Source organism: Simochromis diagramma, unplaced genomic scaffold (assembly GCF_900408965.1).
Source record: "Simochromis diagramma unplaced genomic scaffold, fSimDia1.1 OVJJ01000205.1, whole genome shotgun sequence".
In the NCBI taxonomy this organism is placed as follows: domain Eukaryota; kingdom Metazoa; phylum Chordata; class Actinopteri; order Cichliformes; family Cichlidae; genus Simochromis; species Simochromis diagramma.
The window spans coordinates 349,629-368,567 of NW_024386782.1; the positions used below are offsets into that span (position 1 = coordinate 349,629).

At 42.5% G+C, this 18,939-nt stretch overlaps 2 protein-coding genes and 1 non-coding gene across 5 annotated transcripts in view; all 3 read left to right on the top strand.

Annotated features, from left to right (window-relative positions):
* The first annotated feature begins 1,155 nt into the window (after positions 1-1,155).
* sdhc (succinate dehydrogenase complex, subunit C, integral membrane protein) lies at positions 1,156-4,918 on the top strand. The gene is made up of 6 exons (XM_040014502.1): positions 1,156-1,225; positions 2,155-2,214; positions 2,312-2,413; positions 3,171-3,232; positions 4,189-4,352; positions 4,659-4,918. Exons 1-6 carry the CDS (start codon positions 1,209-1,211, stop codon positions 4,761-4,763), a joined length of 510 nt encoding a protein of 169 aa, XP_039870436.1. The 5' UTR covers positions 1,156-1,208; the 3' UTR covers positions 4,764-4,918.
* Positions 4,919-6,495: 1,577 nt separating this feature from the next.
* trnar-ucu lies at positions 6,496-6,569 on the top strand. Its single transcript has one exon. It is a non-coding gene; the product is annotated as a tRNA-Arg (tRNA).
* A 1,853-nt stretch (positions 6,570-8,422) lies between these two features.
* The window catches only part of cadm3 (cell adhesion molecule 3), a 104,962-nt gene continuing 94,445 nt past the window's right edge, over positions 8,423-18,939 (top strand). Inside the window, exons 1-2 of one of the 3 annotated variants that reach the window (XM_040014474.1) lie at positions 8,423-8,719; positions 10,321-10,478. In XM_040014474.1, coding sequence (XP_039870408.1) covers positions 10,388-10,478 — 91 coding nt within the window. In that variant the 5' untranslated portion in view covers positions 8,423-8,719; positions 10,321-10,387. The remainder of the gene's footprint in view (positions 8,720-10,320; positions 10,479-18,939) is intronic. The other 2 variants (XM_040014491.1, XM_040014482.1) reach the window with 2 other exon arrangements.

An 18,939-nucleotide genomic window follows, 5' to 3' on the forward strand; every position in this document is an offset into this window, starting at 1 on the left:
CACACACTATCTAAGTAGTTGTGTTTCTCCTCTAAAAATCAGACTTAAACCGCAATCATCACCAGACATGAAAAAGGAAATGAATCTGATATTTTCTTTCAGCATCCTGTGCAGATTTGATTTAGGAAAGTTGTTCCCCCAGTGGATAAAAATACTCTGTGTTTCACCCACGAAAGCAAAGGATTGAAAGGAATAAAAAAACATGTCGGAATTTTTCTGAAAACAAAGACTCAGTGTTTGCATGTTGCTGTCATGTTACAGAAAGAAAAACAACCAAATCCTAACAAGGAAGTGTTATAAAAGAGTAACTCCTTAGTGTAGTAGGTTATGCATTTGCCTAAAAAGCAAAAGCTCCCAAGTTCAGCCTCAGGAGAAAACATAAATCCCTTTGGGACTGTGTCAGGAAGGACATCTGGGTTGCTGCAATTATTTTAAACTAAAAACCACAGAGCTATGTACAAATACTTCCATCAGTCCATTTTGTCAAGTGGACTGTGCCTATACTAACTGACATCGGGTGAGATTGAGAGGTAGGACACAGGTTATGGCAGGTGACAGGTTGTGTACAAGGGTACCAGAGAGGCAGACAACAACGCTCACATTCACTTACAGATGCTGATAACTGTCTTTGGACAGTGGGAGGTAGTCGGAGCACCCAGAGGAAATCACTTGTAAATCAAGAAGTAAACTCTAAAAAATGTAACCTAATTTTACATTTTACTTAGACAGTCACATTTCCTTTTCATTACATTTTTATATTGATTTGATTTCCATTAGCATACTGATTTACCTATGTTTTAATAAAATAAGATAAAGTGTCAGTGAGTATTTTATTTTTGTCTAAATTTCTTGTGTTTAACATGAAGTTCATAAAAGTGAAGGAAACAGACATTTTTTTTTTAGTAATTTTAGTATTTTAAAGTACAAATTGATTTCAGCCTTAAAATGGTGAATAAATATGGGATTTCGTTTAAAGTTGGATGCATTTTGCTGCAAAGAGGTTCCAGATAAAAACATTTTTTCAACAGTGAAACAGACATTTTCTGTAAAATAACCGAATTATTACACGTCACCTTCAACATTACGCCATGCCTTACAGCACTCAGACAGTTCAAACTCCTTTTCAAGCTTGAATCTCTTCAAGGTTTTTTATAACGCCGCGGAACAACAACATCCGTAACGTCACTTCCGCTCACTGTCCGTCAAACATGGCGCTGCTTCTAAGGTCAGTTTATCTTTAGTGCATTACTTTCGGGCTCTGGGAAGCTTTTACTCCTTGTTCTTTGGGATATTGAGGCGCGTAGAGAAAAAGTATAATAAACTAAATGCACGTTTGAGGTCGACGCGCCTCGGTGTAACTTGTAGTCTCCGTTTATTATCCTTGTTTACCGCAAGTGTGGTGGAAAGCCGCTAGCTTACTGTAGCTATCGTGCTAGCGTCAGATGTTCTTGGTTATCTGAGAGTGGACTTTGACAAGTAGTTTTAATAATGACCGACGTAAGCGGTTATTTGGCGCCTTAACCTTCATATGACCGCTTGACGAATGCTTGATTCGCTGTTGATAATCTGAATTTGTTCGATTTAGGTTTGTGTTAAGTGATAATCGAACTACACCGTTACAGTGTCGTAACTCTACCCAGGTCAAATGATTGTCAGGCTTTGTCTAAATTACCTTAAATGTGAAACAGATCTTTGTTTAGTAGAAGTGAACCTATTACCCTTTAGAGTTTGTTTAACAGACACTTCTCACTTGTTCCTTCTCGCTAGAGCTGGAGTTAAGACTTGGCTTTACTTATTGCTGGGTTTTCCCAACGAATATGCAAAATTTATGACCATAACTGTTTATAGAACTATAAAAATACAACAACGAACTACAAATCATTCTCTCTTAAGCATTTTTTATTGACAGTATTAACAATTTTACAGTATGAATAATAGCGAAGCTCAAACCTTCTTTTGTCCTATTTTTTTGTATGTGTTATTGTTCTTTTTTATGTTAATTTGTTGACTTGTTGCCCCTTGTTCCTATTTAGCTCTGTTTACTTATTGAAAAATCTTCATCTTTACAACATATCTTTCTCATGGTGCTGCTGGTTTACTCTGAAGTAAACCAGGATTCAAATCTAAACCTGTTTTTGTTTTTTATGTCTTTAGGACGTTGGGACGTCAGAGTGTCTGTCTCTCCAAACCCCAGTACAGTGTCTTGTACAGACAGTGAGTTCTGTGCTTGTTTGTTAGTGCTTATAAATGCACACATAGATGCTACTGCAAACTTGTTTTCTGTAACCACCCCATTTTCTCTCCTCTTCAGTGTGGCTCCAATGGGATCCACAGCCAAGGAGGAGATGAACAAGTTTTGGGACAAAAATTCGAGATTAAACCGACCCATGTCTCCCCATGTCACCATCTACAAGTATGTACTGCATACCTTCTGGTGTCTACTCAGTGTTGTTCAGATGTGACTCAGTTAAAGTAAAAGTCATTTGCTCCATTTGTTTTATGTTTTCAGAGACACCTCAAATCTGCAGCAACATGTTTTCTGAGCTGCAAATATTGTTACTTTTAAAGTCATTTTTTCTGATTGTGCAGGTTTTTCATTCTTTTGAAGCTAATAAAACAGCAGGGCAACCCACAAATACCTGAGATTTAGTGCAATAAGCACCTTATAATGTACTGTCACCAAGTTATTGCAATCCTAACGCCTGCAGCAAAGAACCCCTTTTTTGTTCAGTATATGTCGGTATATGTAATTTCTCACTAGGCTACCCTCCTGGTTCAGCTGCCTTTTTTTTTTAACTTTAATATTTTTCTGTCATTTGGGATCATTGTGATGACTCAGGGCACCTTTTTTTTAACACTGTCAACAATCTTCAGCTTCTCCAATCTGTAATCCAGTGATTTAAGTCATACTCTTTCACTGGGTTTAGCCTGTTCTGTACTAGAGCATTAGCTTATTCATATTTATGCATGCAAACTTTGCATGTGCATCCATCACTGGCACAAAATCAAAGTTCCATGATTAAAATGTAGAATTGCAGTGTTGTTACTTGTAAATCAAAGCCTCATTCATCATAAAACTGTTTTAAAGATTTAAAATAATCATTAGTTGAGGCCTGTATGTGTGAAAGCTAAATGTGCTCTGGTTTTTGGGGGTGTTTTTTGCGTCTCAGGTGGTCTGTCCCCATGATGATGTCCATCACGCACAGAGGAACTGGAATTGGGCTCAGTGGAGGTAACACATCTGTTTTTTCCATCCAAAATTAAAGTTAAAGCAAGTAAATGATTTAGTTTTGCCCTTGAAGTACCAGTTGTGAAAGAAGCTATACAGCCACTGTCAGCTTTTAAGTGACCTTGGAAATGTCTTCAGGGCATTGTAGTCTGTCACTATTGATTTTTACTAAGAGCATTTACTGGAATTACAAAACACAAGTTGTTCAATACAATTAAACCTAACATGTGAAAATTAACACTAGATGGCTAACAGCTTTCAGTCATTCGCCTGGAGTAAAAACACGTGTCATTGTGGTATTGTATATCAGTGCTGCTGACCTTCATGGAACATGCTGTAAAAGCTGAATCAGCTTTGTTTATGTGTTAATTGGCTCGATAAGGGCCAAACTCAACAGCCAGGCTACCTCTCGGACATTAAGTGCCACTTACTGTCTCTCAGCTTTCTATTAGAATCACATGAGTAATCACGTGCCTGAAATCAACTTCGATTCACAGTGAGGGAAGTAAATCTGTCACCAACTGTGACATCTAAACATAACAGTCAGTATTTAACATTTAGTTTTCAATGCAGCTTTCTGTATGTATATAAATATTTTAAAGAATGTCTTTTCTCACACGGAGTTGTTTAGTTTATATTCTTTATCATCCAGGCAATACAGAAATAGAAGCTTTAAATAAGCCATTGTGTTCAGTGCATTGTAGCAGGCAGCCCAAGAAGCGCTTGTTTGATCCAGATCCATTATTTGGCTGTCACTCCAGCAAGAGCAAAAAACAACAAAAGAGTATTTACATAACTGAGGCTTTCACATGTTGCAAAATTACTGGTGAGCTGGATCATGTGGTAAAGTGGCTTATGGAGAGAAAATGTTAGAAGCATGTGGAGCTTCTTTTTGCATGTCTTAATTTCTTACTGATTATGAAAGGTGTGGTGGTCTCAGGATTTCTGTCTGTGTTTAGCTATCTCAGCATTTGCGGTGGCAGCGCTGGTTTTGCCAGGGAGCTACCCCTACTACCTGGATTTAATCCACTCACTGTCCATTGGTCCATTTCTCACTGGGCTGGCCAAATTCGGGATTGCCTTCCCAGTATCTTACCACACCTATAACGGCATCCGCCACTTGGTAAGATTTAATGATTTAATAATTCATTTTTTAAATTGCCTAATGATTTAACCGAGGAACTGCTTACCTTTTTCTTCCTCACACTAGAGTCTGTTTGAAATTCTTTGGTAGCTTTTCCATTTGCATGTTTTATGAGGTGTCTGGACTGCTTAGCTTAAGCTTTTAAGAGGATACAGATTTTTGTTTTGCTTTTGTCATGTTTACTAATTTTACTAATTACATTTGCCAACATTTATAAACTGAGGTTGTTTTTGTGTGCTTAATGTTCTTTTTATGATCTTCTTCTGTTTATTATTATCTAATCAGGGCTGGGATATGGGCAAAGGCTTCAAAATTCCAGAGGTCTACCGCACCGGCTACACAGTCATTGGTCTGTCCGTCATCACGTCAATAGCTCTGCTCATGATCTGAGCTCAGGACCAGACGTGATGAACAGAGCGAGTTAAAGTGAACGTGAACTGGATTTCACTGTGGGAGTTTTGTTTTGTGTATATGTACCGTGGCCTAATGCAGACTTATGTCATCAAAGTGTTCAATAAAGGATTATATTATTCTAAACTTAGAAATTATGTTTTGATGTTTCTTCCTTTGAATTAATTACACTTGGAGAGTCTTTGGGGTCAGCAAATGCAGCAGCAGAGTGCAAGGTGCATGCAAATGTGACCCAGTTTATTTCACACTTGTTCTCAGTGTGAACAACAACCAGCGGCCAAAATTAGACATGTCCTACATGCCTTATGTAATTTGCCTAATTGTGCTGTGACGTCAAAATCATTAATCACTTTTCTTTGCCCTGAGTGCTCAATCACTGCCAGTTCAACCAGTGTGTCTGCTGATGTTGTTTGTGCACAGAAAGGTGTGTTTGTGTGTTTTCTTTCTTTCTTTTTTTTTTTAAACTGTAGGCTGTCATTTATATTTTAACTTATCCAGGCTGCAGATGCTCAGATACATTTTTAACGGCAGGGAAGGGAGAGGCTGAAATGTAGAGGCAGCTCAGTGGGGGAAGCTGTGCATGTGAACAGGCTCCTCACCGGCAGCCTGCCTCGGGCCTTACCTCCAACTGAGCCGCACAGGAGATACACACTGCATCTCACCTGCTTTTGTCCTGCAGTGTGAATAAAGGCAAGCTGTGATGTAAAGTCAGATCCAACTCCCGCTTGTGCTGCGTACAGTAACAAGTGCATACTGATCAACAAAAAACAGGTTCTGAGGTTAGCTGTAACAAAATTGGCTCATTAATTTGTAACCGATGCCTGGAGGGGAAATGCCTGTTAGGCAGAATGTCTTTTTGGTTTATTGATGAATATATATATATATATTATATTCTCAGGTGTTGTGTCATGCGTTTTGTCAGTCTGTTTCTAAAGGACACATCAAACTGTTTTTTCCAGTATTTGTAAAATTCAAGAGTTAATTCAGTGCTTTTGATGGTGTTGTAATGTCCACAGAGTCATATCAGCTCTGTTGCTGGACAGGCATCGTTATACCTAACCACTGCCAGCTCAATGTTACATCAACTCTTGCAAAATGCCTCTCTGTACACGTGTTTTTTGTCTGATTGCTGTTAATTTGGCATACGCAGGATTCCCCCCACAAAGTCCTATCCACACAACAGGCACATTTCCACCTGAGCTGCACATCCATTGGTCTGCAATTTTCTATTGTGATGGATGGGAAAATTGCTCAGGCTCTGCAGGATCCAAGACCGAATTTGTTTATAGACTGTTTGCACTAAACCCTGCGGAATTTCTTCTCATTTTTGGGAGTAAAAAAAAGAAATGGGAGGGTAATAGAAGTATTGGCTGTTTCATTCCCCTACAAACAACAAGCACTCTGGCTCATAGTTGTTGATGCATTCCCAATGCACAATGTTCCATCTTTTAGTTTTGCTCTGATAACATCACCATAATGATATTTTGACGAGATAACTTGCACGAAACAAATGGGGGATGAAAAGCGGGAGTTCCCACTGTTTCTATGAGACATTAAGTCACTGATGATTATGCGGCGGCAGCACCCCCTACCGTTTGGCAAATTATTACACCACGGAGCTGCGGTCCTGATGCTGAGGGGTGGTGAGGATGCTGCGCAGGGCTGGGAGGGGGAGTATAAACCCGGTTTTGATAGAAAAAACGGTGCCTCAGTCTCTGTGGCGCAATGGAATAGCGCGCTGGACTTCTAATCCAGAGGCTCCGGGTTCGAGTCCCGGCAGAGATGTGGATGTAAGGATCCGGCTGTAATTTTTTTCCTTTAATGAGAAGGGTTCGGAATAAAGCTTACATTTTTTTTTAAATGTTCTTTGCAGATAAGATGTGCATAACAGAGCTGCTCTGTACTGTCGACGACAAGGGTGGATTGGTGGAAAGAAGATGATTCATAGTCGTGTTTATTTTGCAGAAGCTCAAAAACAGTGCATCTGGCCTGGTAATTTCACAGGAGCCAAGTCACCGCGCAAAGGTCATCTCATCTATGCAGATTTGAAATAGGGAAAAGGCGTGAAACCATAGCAGAACTTCACGGGGCTTCCTTCCCAGCTTTACTGTCCAGGCTGCGCGCTAAGTTATCACGCGAGCACATTACTGCACAGTCTCACCAGCGGACACGCGCGCACGCTCACGGTTTCGGCACCTGGGGCTGTTCGCTCATTTAAACCAGAGCAAAAAGCTTTCCTGAAGCAGCGGCAGCAGCTAAACGTTTAAAGCATTTTGCCGTCCTCGTAACAAGTGTTTAATGATGCCAGATGCCGCGTTTCCATCCTCCCATTCGGTTCAGAGACAGAGGGAGAGATAAAGGCTCCGGTTTACTTTGAACATAAATGACTCATAGTGCTAGAATTTTTTTTTTTTGTATGCAGATTCTGTATTGAATTAAAGACCATAACTACATTGTACAGTGCGAGTGGAGAAGAAGAGTTGGTGGAAGTCATTGTGTATTTTTAAATTAAGGGAAATCAGGGTGGGGACCTTGAATCCTTTCAAGGATCCCTGAAGGTGGACTATTTCCATCTTTAAAAACCCCCCAAATCTGGGAGCCCAGAGCTGATATTGTTATTTGCTTTCAGTGTGGGAAAGCAGCTGCTTGCTTGAAGATCTCTCAAACGCCACGACTCCCCTACCACTCCCCACTCCCCCCGCGCTCCCCATGGTTTTTATAATTTTTTATTTATTTATTAATTTTTTCATTCAACTCCACCTCCTCGGTTTCAGTTTGTTGCCACCACCACTGATTGGGCTGTCGTGACATCCATGTTTAACCCCATCATGCCTCCCCACACACAGACCTAATCCGCCCGCAAACTAATCCTTAATCCTCTCTGGCAAGTTGAACAACCCCTCCCCCTCCTCCCTCTCTCCCTTCCACCCTTGGATCCTGATTCCCAAACGGGCCTGACGTCAAAAACGTCAAAACTACAAGGACTCTCCCCTTTAACGTTGCAAGCATATGCAAAACTCCCATGGGTGTAGCCATTATGATGTAGAAACATTAATGGACTACTGCACAAACTGTGAAACGATAACGTCTCAGCAAAGTAGGACTTACAGTATTCTGGGAAAATAGGGAGGAAACGGAAGTCCCACAACTCCACAAGGCCAAGGACTCGGTTAAATCATTAGGCAACCATGGAAATTATCTAACCGATGGGAAATAGTAGTGGGCCTATCTGCAAGATATAAGTAATAGCTCCATAGCATCAATGATAAGAAACATTATACTCCACTGAGAACCGTGACAATCAGCTTCAGTTGACCCGATATGAGATATGTAGGTCTGAATTCAGGAGAAGAATTTTGTACCTACTCTGTAGGCTATGGAAACTTTAGATAAAGCGAGCTTATGTACAACAGGGGATAATGAAATTCCATAAAGGCAGATAAGGTCAGATGACTCACTGTGGGATATTATAGCAACATTACGATGATTTTTCGCTATGGTAAGATCTTACTATCCGCTCCATCTCCTTCATGCTGCTCTCAGTCAGTAGGCCCCTGCTCTGGCCCTGTTATCCCGGTGGTACGGGCCAAATCGTATTAAAATCCCCTCCCTCCCTCCATCCCTCCCTCCCGTGTCCCCTCCCCTCCCGCTCGTCTTTCAGACAGTCTGTTTTTGCTGCAGTGAACGGTAGCCGTGGAGAGCGAGCTAGAGAGAGATAGAGATACAAAGACAGAGTGAGAGAGTGAGCGGAGGGGGAAAAAGCAAGAAAAACAAGGAGTCGGGAGAAGGAACAAGGAGAGAGAAAAAAGTCGATAAAAGCAGATTGAAAGAAGGCTCCGAACAAGCGACTGCTGCGCATCAAAGGAGGGACCTTACTGGGGACCTTATTGGAGACCAGCATCAACAAAACCCGACTCCGGAGGCGGACTATACCGGTGTGTGTGCGTGTGGTTATTGCCGTGCAATGTTTCACAGTTTGTATTAATGTACAGGGTTAGGATGTAGCCTGTAGGGCGGACAGGAGACACCTGTCAGTGGTGACGCTTTTCCGTCTCCAGGAATGTGTCCGTGTGCGCACTGCGAGTCTCCCTTCTCTCCCTCTCTCTCTCTGTAATCCGTTATGCCTGCCCAGGGAGAGAAGTGTATAATCCCTGAGTGTTTCATAATTTACTCTAAATGTACGTTTTGTTGTCGGGCTGTCTGCGCTGTTCCCGACTCCTCTCCTCTCCTCCTTTTTTTTTTCTTTCCGCGCTCTTTTGCAGAAAAAAAGATCGTAACTCGCGGGGTGTGCAGCAGCCACCTCTCTCCAGCCTTTTCAAGAGTCTCCCAAATTCTCAAGAGCACCAGATTTTTCTGCAAGCGCGGGAGAAGGACTGGTTTTCCGACCTGAGAACCAGTCCTCTGGTGCTCTCGCGGTCCGTCGCAGCAATGCAGGTAGCCATGCGCGAGCTGTTGTTGTTTTCATTATTGTTATTATTATTATTGTCATCATCTTTATTGGTTTCACTCTCCACGTTAAGCGTAAGCAAAGAACTTCTGTTCTTCGCGCTCAGTTTCCGCGTTATTTCCCATGGATACACTTGGTCCAGTTTTGTTTTCGCTTCTCGCCATCACTCAACAGGAAGGGCTGGAGCAACAATAAACATAGACACCCCCCACCCCGTCTCTAGTCCCCAACATCCCTTTCCCATGACATGCCCCCCCTCCCCCACGTCCCCCCTCCGCTCCATTACTCCATCCCACCCCTTGTCCCCGCCCTAACCGCCCGCTCGTGCGTCCGTCCCGCAGCCAACGTTACAGCCCCGGTTCCCTCTCGGCGATGACAATGAGGGAGCCGTCCACAGATGGACCGAGGGCTCACCTCTGCGCAAGCTACTGCTATTTTAAGGAATCTGCGTGAGAGAAAGAGGAAGAGAAGGAGTGCGAGAGAGAGAGAGTGAGAACGAGTGCCAGGGAAGCTATTAAGCACGACGGTCCGTCTCCGGTCTAGTGCAAAGCGCACCGTGTATTCTCAGCGGGCGGCAGGTGTATCTCTCCGCTGCTGCTGTGTCTTTCATTGTCTTTCCTCTTCTCCTTTTTTCTTTCACTGCCAATTGTGGGAATGTTGCTTAGCGTTATTTTTAATTAGAGTGAGTTAGTTGGAGCTCGAAAATGGCCCCAGAAACATTCGTTTTCCTTCTTCCCACATGCGCACAGCTTGTTAAAGTGGAATAAATTGACAGTAATATGAACACCACCCCCCACCACCCCCATTCTTCTCGTCTCCCCTCATTAACACTTAAACATCGCCACCATCTCCGTCTACTCCTCTGTTTGGCTCTATCACCGCCCGCTCTCTCCTTACTCCCACCTCCCTCAATCAGTCGTCGGTATAGTATGACACAACCAGATCGATGAATACCCATGGAGCAACGCGTGAGTAACGGGTGGGCCAAGCGTTTATTCAGCTGCAGCCAACCAGTGGCAGGGGATGCAATTAGTGGCCAGTTGGCCTTGCCTGCTTGTTTTCTTTATCTCACCATTGCTTTCCCTGCAGGTGACACTCCAGAGCTCCTCTGCCCTCCTGAGGATTCAGTGAGACAGGCGGATCTGTGTGCCCGAACATGGCCTTCCCATCAGCCCCCTTTGCATTATGGAGTGTCAGCTTATTGACAGTACTCTTCACAGCTGCGGTTCACAGCAATACTAGCTTTGGTAAGCACATCTCTCTCCCTCTGTATCTGTCTGCTTCTTACTGTCTCTCTCTGGGCCCCTGACCTCCCTGACCCTCTCTCTCTGTCTCTTGTGGTGGCCCTTATCTGTTTACTTGAGGCTTTTTCGTTGTTTCCTGTATTATGACAAGGGAATCAGAGCAGCGTTAATAAGCACATGGGACACTCCCACCTCCCCAGACCCCAGTGGAATTTCTGCTGTTGTTTTTTAGGAATGTGTGTGACTCGCACGTGGGTGTAGGGCTCAGCAATGCATTGCAGGTCCTTTGCCAGAGTAGCACACTTGCCCAGTAACTTCCTCTTCTTTTTCTCTCTCAGTGACATCTTAAATGACTTGCATAAGGTCGCTTAAGATGCAAAAACACAGGTAAACACTCATCATTAGCAGTCTTGGATGTTTACCTGCTTAGCATCTCTCTGTCTTTCTCATGAGTATACACTTGGAGATAAAGAGCGATTGTCTTGTGCTTTCTCAGGTAGGGGCAAAGCAGCGTGCAAACTCTTATACAGACATATGACAGTCCTTATGGCTGAAGCTCAAACTGCGATGAGCTGGGTGCGGCTCAAAGCGGATGGTAAGACAGGATTTGATGAGAGAAGCACTTTGTAATGATATCATCCTTGCTGTGAGTGGCGAGAATATACAGACCGATGTGCTTTCCAATTACATAACACTCAAGTGACTGACTGCTGGTAATACAACCTTTAGAGGACGAGTTTTGCCAGTGGTAAAATGGTGCGTCACCACTGGCCCTCAATCCACAGAAAATTGATTGACATAGGTAGAATCCTGTCGGCATGTTTCTCATTACACTTGGTATTTTTTTGCACAGAGTTTGACAAAGAACTGTAAGACAATATAGCAGGTAATAAGGCTCCTAATAGATGTTCCCTGATTTGCATTTCCAATATATATTCTCAGAGGCCCCTTGTATTCACTTATGCACACCCACACTATTTCACAAATCTGAATGCACCTGTGAATACACACTGCATGCATATGCATGGAGAAATACACAGTATACGCCCATAGATATGCACGCACACGGACTACATTTACTGTACTTTGAATTTGTTTATCCACATCAGCTGTTTTTATTTTCTGTTGAAATAGGTATACTTGAGTTTCCGTGCATTTATGAATTCAATTTGGGGGAGCGAAGGATTGTCGGTGTGAGCTCACATTGGTCAGTGCGGTAGAAAGTGAGAAACAATATGGGTATGTCTAGAAGTTGGGATCAGGCTGCTGTAATACAAATGCAAATGGAAGCATGTCAAAACGTATAGAGTTGCTGAAGATGAGAAATGCACAAACAATCACCTCAGACTGAGGCACTGATGATGAAACATCAATCTCCTGTCAAGATGCTGACCCCAACTGTGTAGTTCGTCATTGAAACCCAGGCGCTGGTTCGTTATTTGGGTCCGAAAATGATTTTGGCTCGCATTCACATGCATGTCACATTTGATTAAGGTGTGCCTGGAGGGAGGCCTGACCATGCGTGACCAATTCTTGCTTTGGTCTCACCTAAGTGCTGTTTTACATTATCATGTCAGTCAAGGAGAGTAATTAAGCCTGGGACGTCTGACAGCATTTAGGAGATGAGAAAACACGTCAAAGAGCACAGCTGAGAGATGGGAAGCAACCGTGGAGTGCTGAGTTAACAATTTTGGCATCCATGTCTTTTTGTCAGTAATATGTGTCATCAAATAATGATCAAGTACTTGTATTAATTCCACAGAAACCAAATTAACAATATCACTGCAGTGAAATCAGTCAGAATCACTTGTCAAAAATGTTTGAAAATATATTTTTTGCACCTATATAGAAATGCATTAATCAGAAGAAGACCGGATACTTTTTTTATCAGTAGTATTGAAATTTGTCTTAGTGGCCTTGATGCAAGAAATAATGAAAAGTTGTAGATTTTCCCACTGGCAAACAAGGAACCCAGCTTTTATTCAACACATACAACACCAAGGAACAATGCCAAAAAAAATTCAAGATACAGAAAAATAGATATATTCATGAATAAATCTTGTGTTTGCTGCTTTGTTCTTGACATTTGAGTAATGTGGTAAGCAATGGTGTTGCAGTTATAGAGGGAAATGTAGTGCATAAGCCGCAAAGCACCAGCCCATCACTCACATCCGCTCCGATCTGTCTGAATGTTGTGACACAGCAGCAGAGCTGTTAGTAGAAGGTGGAGTAGGGTGGGGCAGACAGTCAGATAATGCCGTCATAATGGAGATCTCCATGCTAAGTGGCCTTGCAAGAGAAGGGTCTACTTAGCTTAAATAATTCAGTGTTATGTATCAGAGAGGAAAACGATTAGCTCAGCAAGTCAACGTTAAAGCAGATGAGCCATCAGAGTAGGACCGTCTATTATTGTTATACTCAGAGTCCACAGTGGATTAAAAATATGTTGACTGTTTGTCTCTTATCATCGGTCAGAGAGGTACAATTAAGAAAAAAGAAATACTTTCCCAGGACATATGGGGTTGATCATGTATTATGATAGCGTTCATGATAGTTTAAACTCTTGATCAATCCTGGACTTCCATTTGATGTATGTCAAAGTCATGGAAAGGACAGCACTAACTCTGCTCTGGATTTATCTGTGGCCAGGCATCCTTGGAGCATGTGAACGAATCAGGGAGACACTAATTGCACGCCATTTGACATATCCATTTCCACAGCTGGATGTGCAGCCATGCGCTGTAGATGGAAAGTGCCTCTCAGAAGGGCACAGATTAGGCATGCAATTGGCCGGCTGTGCCCTGGTTCTGTACCGCTGACCCAGTTGCCACAGGACTGCTGTGTAGTGTGAGGGTCCGTCTGCTGAAGCACTCAGTTGACAGCACGTAGAACAGTGTGCTGCGACCTCCAATCAACCACCTGGCCCTCAACGCTATGGCAGCCTGATGGCAGTCTGATCTCAGACTCCAGTAGAGTGTTTGCATTCATGGCAGGAAACATGCCTAATAGTTTATTTACTTCAGCGAGTTCTGCTAGTCAGAAACACTGAATGAATCCCGATGCTTCCAGCTGAGGCTAGTAATGGATAAGGATTAAAGGACGGGAGCAGTGTGGACCAGTTGTTAGTGTGGTAAGATTTATAGGCGGGAGGGCTCTGCGTGTGTGTGTCTCTGCCAGTGGTTCACTTTATACTGCTACAGAAGGGGTTCCTTTCCCCCAGGAGCAGCTCTTTCTCACTGGCTAAAAGCCCACTTCCTGTGTGTTGCTGTTGTTTGGTGTTGACTTCCTGTGTGCCAAGATGGGGGAACATTTGGCTAATACACAGTACGGCTAACACACAATAGCAGTAGGCGGTTTGGATGGGAGGCCTCTGCCTGTTAACAAGGCTGACTGATAAGCAGTGACTCATTAACAAGCCGAGGTACACAGAGCCTGGGGGAATTACCGCCTAGCCACTGTGACATTAATAAGAGGCCTAAGCTATTTTTCCATTTGGCTCCACTGGCATGGGGCTAAACCAGTGGTTTCCAATCTCAGTGCTGGCTATTTATTTCCTCCAGTGCTCTTCTATTACTTTCAGCCACTGGTTACCTGGTCTGATTGGAGTGTGGGCTGATCAGTATTGTCAATGTGGGCTGTAGCTAATGACATCTGCCGCTTCAATAGAAAAACCAGACAGCCCTCATTAGTTTTCTGCAGATTCAGTCAGAAACATCTGGGGAGGAGCCCAATTAATTATTCTTATACTAATCATGCCAGTTAATTAGCAATATGTTTGTCTTTTAAGAGAAAAACGACAATGACATAATCTAGCACATATCCTAGATTTGAATCTGTGAAACTGAAGGAGATTGTGACACTATATGGATCCAATTAAGCATCTAAAATACACATGCTAAAACATGTAGTAAAGCTCCAGGAGACTGTCTGCTATCGGAATTTTAAATCTAAAGCCATATTACTTCTATTGTCTTGTGTGTTTATTCTTCTCTGATCCTTTAAGTGTTTTCTTGTCCAGATCAGTTTTCTGATTATAAATTGGATTCTGATTGGCTGGCATTAGTTTGAAACAGATTCACATCTGGCAGAAAACCAATTATTTCTCCTGTTCATCATGCCGATTAATTAGTGTGCTGTGGCTGATTGATTAAACTTCCAACAAAGCTCTAACCATGACCACTAGAGCCCCCGGGAATGATTTGCATCACACATTGTGCACATTGCTGTTTCTTCATGTTATGCTCATACATCTCTCGACATGCTGAAACATTACACATGCGTAAGCGGCAGGAAGAGAAAGTCACAGTTCAACAAGGCAAAAGTGTTGATAAGTCATTTGTAGCTAAATTAAGCAGAATTAAAATGCAGTGGCGCGCCAGTATCTTCGGATGTTAGAAGTATCAACTGCACCCAAACAAGACTCCATTAGACCTCATCAATCTGAAGCAGATCTCATCCACCCAGGCTCTCTCAGGCAATGTGAGATTACATCAGAACAGATCAGTCTTGCATGCTGCCATCATAATAACAGCAAATGCCATTAAGAAACCAAAAGAAAGAAGTGCTCTTGAGATTTTGATGAGCGGCAACGCATTCGTCGCCCTCTCTGGTGCTTCGCAGAAGACACATCACCTTGCAGCAACTCAGGGTTGTGAAAAATAGGGGTCCCGCATTTACTGAGCAGCCAGCTTCAAAACCATCACCTCACAAACACACTACAGATTAAACAAACCTAACAACAACAACAGCGTCAGCCTTGAAATAAATTAATTTACCATGTTTCCACCAACAAGAGCCCGTATTGTGTTCAGCACTCATCTGGCTTTTCCTTTGATCAAGGCCCTCGCGCTCATTCCCCCATTCCTACCTGCCTGCTTTTCTCATGTTATCTGCTGGAATTCTCTGGCGGGTATTTTAATTGATTGCTGCAGGGGTGGAAATCACCAATGGTGTCATTAGCGCATGGGTGGTCAGACCAAGGGCTTCCTGGAAAGGTGTATCTGTTTGTTGAAGCACATCACTGTGCTGTGTGTAAACTCCAACTATGACCGGGTGCTGGAAGATTCGAGTGCATGGCTGTAAAGCGAAGCATTTGTATTGATTGACTCTGAGTGCTGAGGGTTCCCCCTGAGCGCAGGAGCTCCACCAATGAAAGAGCGGAGGTTGCTCTTATATATTGCCTCTTTTTGATGATGCCATCACTTCAGCTTGTGGTAGAGAGTGTGTCTGTGGGGGGATCTTATCACTGATACCACAACCATAAAGCCATTTCAATTCACCTGTGTGTTGTGTAGGGAACTCTACCTAGTTCTGCTGAGGATATCACTGTCCATTGACTGGATGGTGAGTCTTATTGAGCCTCTAATATAACTGTCAAATATAGAACCAGTTTAGGAAAAGGACTGTGAAGCAGTTCTCCAGATTAGTACTTAATGTAGTATAAAGTCTCACGAGAATAAGGAGAATAAATCTGATGTCTGACACTTTTTCTTTAGCGCTATTAAAGTGAATCAGCAGACAGAGTGACAAGGTCTTTGAATCTGTGTCCTTCATCAGCACATGCGGCAAAGTTTTTTTTAATAGCTTTACCATCGACTGGCTGATTATCAGTTCAACTGAGTGCCAGTTGGATCCTAAAATCGGATACAATTACTTTTTAGTGGTATATTATTGTGCCGGAGCAGAGTTGAATATTGCCTCCTATACACAGCATATTTATTTATTGTTTTAGTTGCAAGTTTATTGTTTACAGAGATATGTTTTCTGCATTGAAACTATTGGACAGTATCATTATTAAAGTTTTTGCATTGTAACACAGCCACTGCTCAGTGGAATTCATTTATGGTTCCACTGCACTGCTGCACTCCTTATGCCTCCCAATCATATTGTACCACCCTGCTTGAATGCTCATAGCTTCTATATATACTGCAGATCTGCTATTGAAATTCATTCTGTATTATTTAAATGCCCTTTGAATTAATGCACTACCTGGCATTTAGTGTATGTGTTTTCATCATTTATGGCTGCATTGTAATCGGATCAAATATTTTAATGCAGCCAATGCAAAGCGGGGGTGTCATTTGGGGAGGTTGCTTTGTCAACAAGAACAGCCATGACGGGCATAGGATCATTAGACATGATACTATAGAGCCTGGATTTACTTTTCATTGAAGTGGAAAAGGTCGTCTTTTACGAGTCTTTCCTGGAAGGCAACAAAAATGATGACGAGGGATTTTTACTGCAGTTTGCAACTACTGTAAAGGCTAGGGGAAAAAGGGGATAGGAGTGAGAAACTGATGGGATCTGAGTGTGGTGCTGTATTGTACCACTGTAGGTGTCTTTGGAGAGGCTGAAGGAACGGCAAACTCTGGAGAAGTTTAGACTTTTCTGCAGTGGTTGCAGGATGCGAATATACACTTTATTTACTCCTGGCTGAGGTTTGATCATCTCTGTGGGTGGTGTGGAGGACCTGATAGTGTTAAGATCGTGCCATGTATTTACTCTCTGTAAAGCCATGTTTTTTTCTGAGTTACAGAGATCCAAAGAAATTGAATTTTAATACAAGGTGTAAATTATGCAAGAGTGCTAAATGTTTTAAAAGAAAGAGGAAGTAAATTGTCTTTTTGTTTAGTTTCCTCTGTGTTCATGCACCTCATTTCAAGTTCTTTTAAAGTGTTTTTGGTTTATTGTTATTGTTCTTCTCCTTCAATGTCACAACCTAGACAGGTACTCGCCTGATACAGTGAATATTTTCATTGTTGGAACATTTTCATTGTACACAGCGATTGTGACCTAAATTAGTATCATTACACTTTTATGAGATTTGCTGCTCCCGTCTATTCTTGTCTTAAGTGGAGGAACTGAAGTCATCACTTTAAAGGAAAAAAAAAAGCAGCAGTCTGCTGATGAGCATGAAAAAAATCTTGTTTGCTTTATTCTGTCATCCTTGAGCTTTTAAAAAGTGCCACATCTATGTTTTCTAGGAACTCACGAAAGGAATATAATGCCTCGTTTTAAGCGGTAGATAAGGTCTTATGATCAGTGAGTCATTGTAATGCAAGTGCAGACTTTAAACTCACGGTGACCAGTCGAGAGGTCCAGGCTCGGCTTTTAATCTGGACCTGACCCTTTGCACCGATCAAGGTACGATGAACTCGTGATGAGTGGATGCGACTTTTGACGATGGGGCCATCGCCACACGGTGTAACTCAGCATTACTGTGCCGGTTGAAGACAAAAGCACCAAATAGGCATCTCTAATCTCCCTGCTGAATGAATCCGAAACAAAGAGAGGAGGAACGCAGACACAGAAGCTTGGACACACATAGGATAAGCTGATTACCCAGGAAAGGAGGGAGGGCGAGGGAGACAGAGGGAGAAAGACAGAGGCATTCACGTGAACAAGAGAAAACCATACAGTAAGGGTGCATGACGGCAGGGAAATGGAGGAGGAGGGGTTGGGAGGGAGGAGGAAAAAAAAAGTGAGCGCACTCTAATGATGGGGTGAACAGACCGGAGAGAAAATGAAAAGAAACAGTGTAGGGAGCGAGGGAGGGAGAAAGAACTCACAAGAGAAAAAAAAAGGTGAACGCTTAAAAGGACGAGCCCTGGCGCGCTACACAGAGCATGCAATAGGAAAATGAAGGGAATGCATATTTGCCTCTGATATCCTTCTTAGCCATGCGACACAATCAAAAAACAGGACATTATGCTAATGCGAGACTGCTCAGCAATATAATTGCAACCTGACTCATTTCACCTGTCGCTATATATACAAACGGAATTACACCCAATCCAGGTGTACAGGCTAAATATACAGCTAATTAAAATTAATGAGATTTACTTAGAAAAGAATATGCTTCTTCTCTAAGCTGCTTATCCCTGCATGGGAATCGGCTACACACACTGACACACACACACACTCACCTTTGCCAGTTCTCTAAGATACACACACTTCATTTTGATTCACTCTCCTTCACTTCGCTTTCTCACCCTCTGCTAGGCAGACTGTTAAGAAACCCCAGTATGCTAGCACGCACGCACGCACGCACACACAAACACGCAGTCTATCTATCTGTCTTTCAGCCAGCTTTCCTCTCACGCAGACTTAAACATGCTCCTTGCTCAGTGAACATGAAGTTCTTGACTGTACGTTGCCATTCACACACATAGACATGAATAAACAACTGAATTTCTGGAGAAAGAAAAGTTGAGATTGTATTGAAAATGATTTGCAAGTCATTGTTTTTAAGTTTTAGAAATTAGGTTGTGGACAGTTTCAGTGAGATTCTTAGATGACCAAGACACATCGCTCTAATCTCTTAAACCACTTTAGCTTAGCTTTTGGTGTTTTTGTTATGCAAACACAAATGCAACCTTCATGTATTCCTAACAGTGCTGTAGCGTGCTAGTGTTGCTCCTACATAATCATGTTAATGATGCTCCATGACCATCATTACAACTGA

Bases quoted from the DNA above. Each gene is read 5' to 3' on its own strand.
- sdhc (XM_040014502.1), top strand. The intron at 2,215-2,311 runs GTGAGTTCTGTG...TCTCCTCTTCAG, and splicing joins TACAGTGTCTTGTACAGACA to TGTGGCTCCAATGGGATCCA. The intron at 4,353-4,658 runs GTAAGATTTAAT...TTATCTAATCAG, and splicing joins ATAACGGCATCCGCCACTTG to GGCTGGGATATGGGCAAAGG.